The 9,467-nt window shown below is 41.3% G+C and overlaps 1 protein-coding gene across 5 annotated transcripts in view; it reads left to right on the plus strand.

Annotated features, from left to right (window-relative positions):
* Prpf3 (pre-mRNA processing factor 3) overlaps positions 1-9,119 on the plus strand; it is a 28,211-nt gene extending 19,092 nt beyond the window's left edge. For 4 of the 5 annotated variants that reach the window (XM_050124672.1, XM_050124673.1, XM_050124674.1 and 1 more), the window contains 7 exons: positions 370-513; positions 2,589-2,688; positions 2,853-2,966; positions 4,368-4,486; positions 4,749-4,841; positions 6,482-6,543; positions 8,840-9,119. In XM_050124672.1, the coding sequence (XP_049980629.1) occupies positions 370-513; positions 2,589-2,688; positions 2,853-2,966; positions 4,368-4,486; positions 4,749-4,841; positions 6,482-6,543; positions 8,840-8,986 (779 nt within the window). In that variant the 3' untranslated portion in view covers positions 8,987-9,119. The remainder of the gene's footprint in view (positions 1-369; positions 514-2,588; positions 2,689-2,852; positions 2,967-4,367; positions 4,487-4,748; positions 4,842-6,481; positions 6,544-8,839) is intronic. The other variant, XM_050124675.1, reaches the window with a different exon arrangement.
* Positions 9,120-9,467: the final 348 nt, after the last annotated feature.

Genomic DNA, 9,467 nt, shown 5'->3' on the forward strand with positions numbered 1-9,467 from the left:
TCTCTAGCTTCGGAACCTGTCCTGGAACTAGATCTTGTAAAACAGGCTGGCCTAGAACTCACAAAGATCCGCCTGCCTCTGCCTCCCAAGTGTTGCGCTACCACTGTCCAGTTTGAGATTAATACTTTTACTTAGTAAAATATAACCATATTATTCCTCTCACCACTTAGAAATAGCTAGTGGGTGCCTGTCATTCCAGCAATTTTGAATGGAAACAGGAAGACTCTTGAGTTCAAGGCCAGCCTGGGCTACACAGCAAGACTCTGTCAACCTCCCTTCACTGTTTCCAGTTAACGGTTCTTCTAAGTCTTGGGTGCTCACCTAAATCTGTACTCTCAGGCTTTGGTAACTCGTTTCTCTTTCTCACAGTAGACAATGATACACCAGTTACCCTTGGCGTATATCTTACAAAAAAGGAACAGAAGAAACTTCGGAGGCAAACAAGGAGAGAAGCACAGAAGGAGCTACAGGAGAAAGTCAGGCTAGGTCTGATGCCTCCTCCAGAGCCCAAAGGTATGTGTCTAGCTGGCCCTGCTGCCACAAAGTCAATCAGTCTGTCTGTCTTTTTTTCACCTAGAGGCATTTTAACTGTTTGGGAGTTTTTGTTTGTTTGTTTCTCTGAATCATTTACAGGTTTTTCTTATTTATTTTATTTTAGTCTATGCTGCGTTTCCTTATAGCAGATCAGCACATTCTATTATAGAAGTCATTTAGGGCTTGCCTTTTTTTTTTATATGTATAATTTATTTAACTTTATTTTATGTGCATTGGTATGAAGGTATTAGACCCCCTGGAACTGGAGTTGCAGTTGTGAGCTGCCATGTGGGTGCTGGGATTTGAACCTGGGTCTTCTGGAAGACCAGCCAGTGCTCTTAACTGCTGAGCCATCTCTCCAGCCCCTTGCCTTTTTTTTTTTTTTTTTAAAGCATTATTTGCTGTATTGACTCTTCAGAATTTACTAAAAGAATGCTAGTCTTAAAATTCGTGAAGACAATCAGTTGGTGGTGACATATGCCTTTAATCCTAGCATAGGCAGAGGCAGGCAGAGCTCTGAGGTTGGGACCAGCCTGATCTATAGAGTGAGTTCCAGAACAGCCAGGCCTCCACAGAAAAACTCTTGTCTAGAAAAAAATAAAGAGAAAAAATCATGAAGACAATGGTTGTAGTATTCGTGGAATTTTATACATAATTTTTAGTATATAGACAGTTATGATGGCACTAGCTGTTAATCCTAGGTCTTGGGATGGTGAGTCAGGAGGATCTCATGATCCAGAATAACCTGGATTACACAGGAAGTTCCAGGCCTGTCTGAGCTGCCTAGTGAGACCCTATCTCAAAAAGAAAAAAAAAAAGAAAGTGGATTTAGCCCGGCGATGGTGGCGCACACCTTTAATCCGAGTACTCGGGAGGCAGAGGCAGGCAGATATCTGTGAGTTCGAGACCAGCCTGGTCTACAAGAGCTAGTTCGAACAGGCTCCAAAACCACAGAGAAACCCTGTCTCAAAAAAAAAAAAAAAAAAAAAAAAAAAAAGTGGGCATGGTTGTAAACACTTTTAATCCCAGGGATCAAGAGACAGAGATTGGCCTGGCCTACATAGAGAGTTCTGGGACAGTCATAGAAAAGATCTTGTCATTTCTCCCCACCCCACCCCCATAATCCCCCAAAAAAAAAGATGGATTCTCAAAAACAAAAGTACAGAGCTGAGCATGATGACACCTATATTCCCAGTACTTGAGAGTCCTTGATGCCAGCCAAGGTATACAGGGAGACCCTGTCTCAAGAACACAAAAAGAGAGGCCAGAGAGATGGCTCAGTGGTTACGAGCACTGACTGCTCGTAGAGAGAACCTAGTTCAGTTCCCTGCATCCAGATGGCAACTTGGAACCATCTCTAACCGAAGCCGTTTAGATTCCATAAGCACTGTTCACACATGGTACACTTATATGCACACAAGCAAACATCCATGTACATGAAATAAAACTAAAGTCTGCGGAAGAGGGTTGAAGACGGTTTCTTTGTATCCCTAAATGTCCTGAACTTGCTCTGTAGAGAGATAACTCACCTGCCTCTGCCTCCTTAAGTGCTGGGATTAAAGGCATATGCCACCACTACCTGGATTATAAGATTTTGTGTGTGTGTGTGTGCTGACAAATGAGAAATAAATGGGGTTTTTTTGTTGTTGTTTTTTAAAGATTTATTTATTATGTATACAGTGTTCTGTCTGTCTGTATGTTTGCTGGCCGAAAGAGGGTACCAGATCTTATTATAGATGGTTGTAATTCACCATGTGGTTGCTGGGAATTGAACTCAGGACCTTTGGAAGAGCAGTCAGTGCTCTTAACCTCTGAGCCATCTCTCCAGCCCCCAATAATTGTTTTTTATGATTAAAAAAACTGAATTTTTAAAGATAGTTTGATCTGAGTTAACTGAGTGGGATTTTCAAGATATTGTAGAAAGTGAATTTTGAGTAGAGATTTGAAATAAGGCATGTTTGTGAGCAGAACAAACAACAACAAATCAGATTGTTCTCGCTAGAGAAATAATTTAGGAGATTAGGAGATTGATTGCTGTTCTCTTTCCATTGTAGTGAGAATCTCAAATTTAATGCGAGTATTAGGAACAGAAGCAGTCCAAGACCCTACAAAGGTAGAAGCCCACGTCAGAGCTCAGATGGCAAAGAGACAGAAGTAAGTGTGGTGGGTCGGGAGGGGCCCAGGACACTGCCTTTCCAGACCCTCCTGGGGTCCACATTGGAGGGAGGGGAGAGTCCTCTGTTGCTCTCTCTTTCCTTAGCCCTGCCTCTGACCTGCAATGCCTTTCTCACTTGTGGATGTCCTTCCTGTCACGACAGAGCGCACGAAGAGGCCAACGCTGCCAGAAAACTTACAGCAGAACAGAGAAAGGTCAAGAAAATTAAAAAGCTTAAAGAAGACATTTCACAGGGGGTGCACATATCTGTGTATAGGTAGGTGTCCACATAGGTAACTGTCCATACATTTTTTGTTTCTTTTTTGAGACAGGGTCTCTGCACATAGTCCCAGGTGTCCTGGAACCTACTATGTAGACAAGGCTGGCCTCAAACTCAGAGATCCACCTGCCCCTGCCTCCCCTGTCCTGATGTTAAAGGTGTACTCCATCACACCGTCTTTGCCCCTGGATTCTCAATATCGTTCCAATGCTTAGGGCAGAATCACTGTGACCTTAAAGCATATCTACAGGTTATTCATCCTTTGGGAAATCTAAAATAACTCATTTCTCTAGAAAACATTAACTTTTGTTTGGTTTGTTGTTTTTTGTTCTTCAAGACAGGGTTTGTCTGTATAACAACTCTGGCTGTCCTGAGCTTTAACTTTTTTTTATTAAGTATATTGGTTTTTTCCTGGTGTACCATAGTAAGCCTTTCATCCTCACTCCAGAATATATTTGTAGCCTGGAAATATATTTTGACTTTTTGTTGTTGTTGGGGTTTTTTTTTGTTTTTTTTTTTTTGGAGACAGGGTTTCTCTGTAGTTTTAAAGTCTGTCCTGGAACAAGCTCTTGTAGACCAGGCTGGCCTCAAACTCACAGAGATCCACCTGCCTCTGCCTCCCAAGTGTAGATGGGTTTATTTCTATTAACTAGTTCTTTATCAGAAGTGGTACATTATTACAAAACTAATGTTTATTCAGATTAAAATTTTTGTACCAGATGGGATGAAGCATATCTATAATTCTAGCACTTAGGAGAAGCAGGACAGTTTTAAGCTTAAGGCTAACCTGTGCTAGCAAGTTTTTGGCTAACCCAGGCTGGAGAACAACAAAACAAATTGTAATAATAGAGAGGAACACTTATGAAAGAGTCCTTCCATCCCCCCTTCCCTTCTCTCTTTGGACCACTGTCTATAGGTAATTACTGCTTACAGTTCTTGATGTCTCTGTTTAGAAAAATCTCATGAATATATGATATTTACATTATAGCATCTAGAAGAGACAGGATTTAAAGCTTTTTATACCTTCTGGAACAATAAACTTATAAATACTTTTGGATGATAGTAAGTACCTCTTCATTCATAGAGTAAATTCTAACTACTTACTATGAGGAAATATAGGACTAGTACTTGGGAAACAGATGCAGGCAAATCTCTTGAGTTCAAGACTAGCTTGGTCTACATTGTGAGTTCCAGGCCAGCCAGACCTACATAATGAGACCCTGTCTTTAAAAAAAAAGAAAAAGAAGGAAATGTACTTAGAAGAGAGTAGAAATACAATTCTGTGTTCAAGGTGTTGATTTTAAAAAGGTGAACATTTCAGATCCTTCTTTATTTGCCATTCCATTCAGGCAGCTTTGATGATAAACTTAAGACGTAACTAAAATTTCCCTCCTCTAGAGTTCGAAATTTGAGCAACCCAGCCAAGAAGTTCAAGATTGAGGCCAATGCTGGGCAGCTGTACCTGACAGGGGTGGTGGTACTGCACAAGGATGTCAACGTGGTGGTAGTGGAAGGGGGTGAGTGTGCAAAGAATTGAGAGAAACTGTCCCTATACAGCCCTGACCCTCAGGTGATTGGCATTGTGGGAAGAAGGGAGAGAAATGTGGTATTTTGAGATGTCAGTGAATCTGATGTATGTCTGTCTCTGTGTGTGCTGGAGTAGAAGGCCGCACTTTGGTTTCTGGGGTTTGTTTTCCTACCAGTACTGTCTGAGCATTAGGCAAGCTCAGAGGATCTTTCTGTCTAGTCTTTGCAACTCTCTCAAAATTCTCGTTCCAGGCCCCAAGGCCCAGAAGAAATTTAAGCGTCTCATGCTACATCGGATAAAGTGGGATGAGCAGACATCCAACACGAAGGGAGATGGTGAATTGGGTTAGAAGGGATTAGATGGGAGAGCAGGGGGAGGTGGGAATAAAAGTTCTTTCTATTCCTTTTCACCCTTCCTGAAATGCCTTAGTGTTCAAGAAGTTCAGACAGACTTACTCAATTTTATTTATTTTTTATTACTATTTTTTTGTGTGTGAGAGACAGGGTCTCAGTGTACAGCTCTGACTGGCCCTGAACTCATAAGATCCACCTGCCTCTGCTTTCTAAGCACTGGGATTAAAGGTGTGTGCCACCCTGCCCAGCTAGGCTGACTTACTTAGACAGTACTGCTAGGTGGTTATGTAATATTTATTGTATTATCATACAAACTGCTATTAAAATTATTCTTTTTTAAATTTGTTTCTGTCTTATGTACATTGGTATTTTGCCATGGTTGTCAGATCCCCTGAAACTGGAGTTATAAACAGTTGTGAGCTACCATGTGGGTGCTGGGAATTGAACTCCGGTCCTCTGGAAGAGCAGCTGGTGTTCTTAACCACTGAGTCATCTCTCCAGCCCCTTAAAATTATTCTTTTGCATATCCTTTAAGGGTTTTCTCCCAACTGACTTCCCTCTCTGTTTTGGTTGTCAGTTCTGGTTGTGAGAGTCTATTTAAAGTCAGCAAACTATGTGTTCATATATACAGTGTCTGTCCTGTATTATTTAGTCAAAAATTTCTTGTTAGCTATAGCATGGTGGTTCACACCTGTAATCTCACTATTTAAGAGGATCTCCTAGAAGCTTAAGGCTATCCTGAGCTATGTAGCAATTTTAAAGCAGCCTAGGTTACATGAGTTCCCATCTAGGGAACAAAAAAAGTTGGTGTTTGTTTTTAATTGCTCTAGACCTAGTGGTATCTACCCATAACCCAGCACTTAGAATATAGAGGTAGGAAGAGCTTGGGTTTGAAACCACTGAGGACACGTCCCAGTTTAAAGCAGATAAGGACTACATGCAGAGACCCTGTCTTCCCCATCCCTAAAAAATATTTAAAGTATTGGATGTATAAAAACAGATTTTCAGAAAGTTGATGAACAGCTTTCTACTTTAGTCAGGAAAAGATACCCTGTGTTTTGTTGTTTTGAGACAGGATCTCAATGGTGTAGCCCTGGCTGGTCTGAAACTTTGTATATTGACCTAGCTGGCCTCATACTCAACAGAGATTCACCTTCCTCTGCCTCCCAGGTGCTAGGATTAAATGCATAGGCCATCATTCGCTGCCACAGAACAGATACTCTGGAGTTAGGGCTGGAGTTCAGGGGTGAAGCATTTGTCTACCTGTTCAAAGCCCTGGACGTTGAGCTGTGTGGGGGTGGTAGGGATGAAGAAAGAAAGATACTTGGTGAGGCCTGATTGCTGAATCTTGTAATCCCAGCACTCAAAAGACTGAGTCAGGAAGATGGCCTCAAATTGAAGGCCAGTTCAAGCTACAGAGTAGAACCTTATCTTAAAAAAAATAAATAAAAAGAAAAGAAAGGAAAGAAAAGAAAAGAAAGAGGCAAAGGCCAGGTGATGATGGCACTGTCCTTTAATCTCAGCCCTTGGGAGGCAGGCGATCTCTGTCCTTTGGAGGCCAGCCTGGTCTATATAGTGAGACCCTTGTCTCAACAAACAGAACAAAGATTGAGCTCTTTTGTCTTTTCCAGATGATGAGGAGTCTGATGAAGAAGCTGTGAAGAAAACCAACAAATGTGTGCTAGTGTGGGAGGTTGGTGCCCTTTGTCAAATGCTGACGTAGAGAGTTACCTGGAACTATTAGAGCAACTTTAGTATATGCCAACTGAAAAGTGTATAGGAAATGCTGGCATTAGGAATACAAATTGGAAATTAGATAATTCTAAGCTTGAATGTGAAGGGAGTAAATTATGTTTACCCCCTCTGGGTGTAGTAAGACATGCCCTAAATCTAAGAATCTAATGATGGATGGGTGAGACAGAGTGCTTGTCTAACATTTTATTAGAATCCTGAGTTTGATCCTCAGCTCTGCAGCAAAACAAATAGGATGCTGGCAGAGTCAGCATCTGACTCAGCTATCTCAGTGTCCAGTTTCATTGCCTTATCTATGAAATACGGGTATGATTTGATCTCCCTGACTTGTTGGTGTAGTTGAGAATAAATGAAAGCAGGCCCTAATTCAACTCCCTTCAATCACATTGGGTGTGCTTACAGCCTCCTGTAACTCCAGCTCTAGGGGGATCTGACCCCTTGTTTTTGACAAGGTATCTACACTCACATGAACACATAAACACATTTTTCTTTTTTAAAAAACAAATTTGATTTTTTTGTGTGTGTATGCGTGCTTTGCCTACATGTATATTTGAATGTATTTACATCACATGCTTGCCTTAATACACATAGAAGCCAGAAGAGGGTGTCAGAGTCCCTGAAACTGGAGTTACAGATGGCTGTGACCACGATATGGGTGCTTGGAACAGAATCTGGATCCTCTGCAAGAGTAGCAATTGCTCTTAACTCCTGACTGAGCCATCTCTCCAGCTCATAATTTTTTTTTTTTTTTAGTTTTTCGAGACAGGGTTTCTCTGTAGCTTTGGAGCCTGTCCTGGCACAGAGATTCACCTACCTCTGCCTCCCGAGTGCTGGGATTAAAGGTGTGCACCACCACCACCCGGCCTCCAGCTCATAATTTAATTTTATTTTATTTTATTTTTGCCAGATTGTGGTACATTTGCCTTGAATCCCAGTACTGGGGAAGCCGAGGCAGGCCAGTCTTTGTGAGTTCAAGGCCAGCTTGGTCTACAAAACTAGTTCCAGGACAGTGAGGAATATTACGCAGAGAAACCCTGTATCAAAAAAACAAAAAAATCAAAATAATAATTAACATAAAATGTTTTTAATTTCTTTCTATTTTCTGTATGAGTGTTCTGCATGAATACTTCATCCAGAAGAAGGCATCAGATATCAGATCCTATTCTATTCTAGATGGTTGTGAATCACTATGTGGTTGCTGGGAATTGAGCTCTGGAAGAACAGCCAGTGCTCTTAACTGCTGAACCATCTCTCTAGCCCCTAATTTTTTTTTTTTAATAAATCTTTTAAAAAAAAGAAAGAATTTTTTTTGTTTTTGTTTTTCGAGGCAGGGTTTCTCTGTAGCTTTAGAGGCTGTCCTGGAACTAGCTCTTGTGGACCAAGCTGGCCTTGAGCTCACAGAGATCTATCTGCCTGCCTCTGCCTCCTGAGTGCTGGGATTAAAGGCATGTGCCACCACTGCCCAGCTAAAAAGAAAGAATTCTTAAGGCTAGTAATGTTACTCAGTATAGAGTGCTTGCCTTACATGCTTGACACTATAGGTTCAATTCCCAATGCTCCAAAAAATAAAATAATCCCTGATTCTAAAAACAGTAGTGACAACAATAAAATTTATATATATACATACATACACATATATATACACACACACATATAAAATCATGCAAATATCTAAGACATGGCCTTATAATTATTTTATCATAGATTCATATTTCAGTGAGGCATGTTGCTACACAAATGTTACTAGGTCTTTTAAAAGAATATTATATCAGCTGGTCAGTTCCACGACAGCCAAGACTACAAAGAAACCCTGTCTCAAATAAAACAAAAGTCCTAGTTTAGTAAGTTGAAGTGGTAGAGTGCTCGCCTGACATGAGTAAGGCTCTGAGCTCTACTCCCACGCTGAAAAGGGGGTAAATTAGGAAGCTTATTTAAGGGCTGGAGAGATGACTCAGAGGTTAAGAGTACTGGTTCATTTTCCAGAGGTCCTGAGTTCAATTCCCAGCAACCACATGTTTGCTCACCCCCATCTGTAAGGAGATCTGCTGTCCTTTTCTGGCGTGTATGTGTATAATAAATAAAATTTTTAAAAAAGCTTATTAAAATTCCTGTCTCTCTCGGGCATGATGGTATATTAGGATGCTGAGGTAGGATTTCTAATTCAACTGTAGTGTAGACTAATAGCGAGTTATTCTCTTCAAATGAGTAAACAGATAAAATTTTTGCTGCTCACCTAGGGTACAGCCAAAGACCGAAGCTTTGGAGAGATGAAGTTTAAACAGTGCCCGACAGAGAACATGGCTCGTGAGCATTTCAAAAAGCATGGGGCCGAACACTACTGGGACCTTGCACTGAGTGAATCTGTGTTGGAGTCCACTGACTGAGACTACTGCTAGCCCTGTGTCTCTTCCGTCTTCTCACTCTGCTTCCCCACCGTGTGTGATCTCAGAACTGTGCCAGGCAGCCTGGTGCTACCCTTATCCTGTATGTGCATATGATTAAAGAGTTATTTTTAAACCTAGTGTCATGTTTTTCATGTAGCCATAGGTATTAGGGTTTGCTTCTGTGTGTGTGTTTACCTTTTACCTAGGATCCCAGCAGTTGAAGTCTGTAAATATCTGACCTCATCAGGAAGCACAAATGATAAGTAGTTTTCTGGAGCAAGTAAATCAGAAGGTTATGAGATGACTCAAGAAATTAGATCAGCTGGGCGGTGGTGGCGCACGCCTTTAATCCCAGCACTCAGGAGGCAGAGGCAGGCGGATCTCTGTGAGTTCGAGGCCAGCCTGGTCTACAAGAGCTAGTTCCAGGACAGGAACCAAAAAGCTATGGAGAAACCCTGTCTCAAAAATCCAAAAAAAAAGA

Source organism: Alexandromys fortis, unplaced genomic scaffold (assembly GCF_014885135.2).
Source record: "Alexandromys fortis isolate MF-2015 unplaced genomic scaffold, M_Fortis_MF-2015_v1.1 scaffold_218, whole genome shotgun sequence".
NCBI lineage: Eukaryota > Metazoa > Chordata > Mammalia > Rodentia > Cricetidae > Alexandromys > Alexandromys fortis.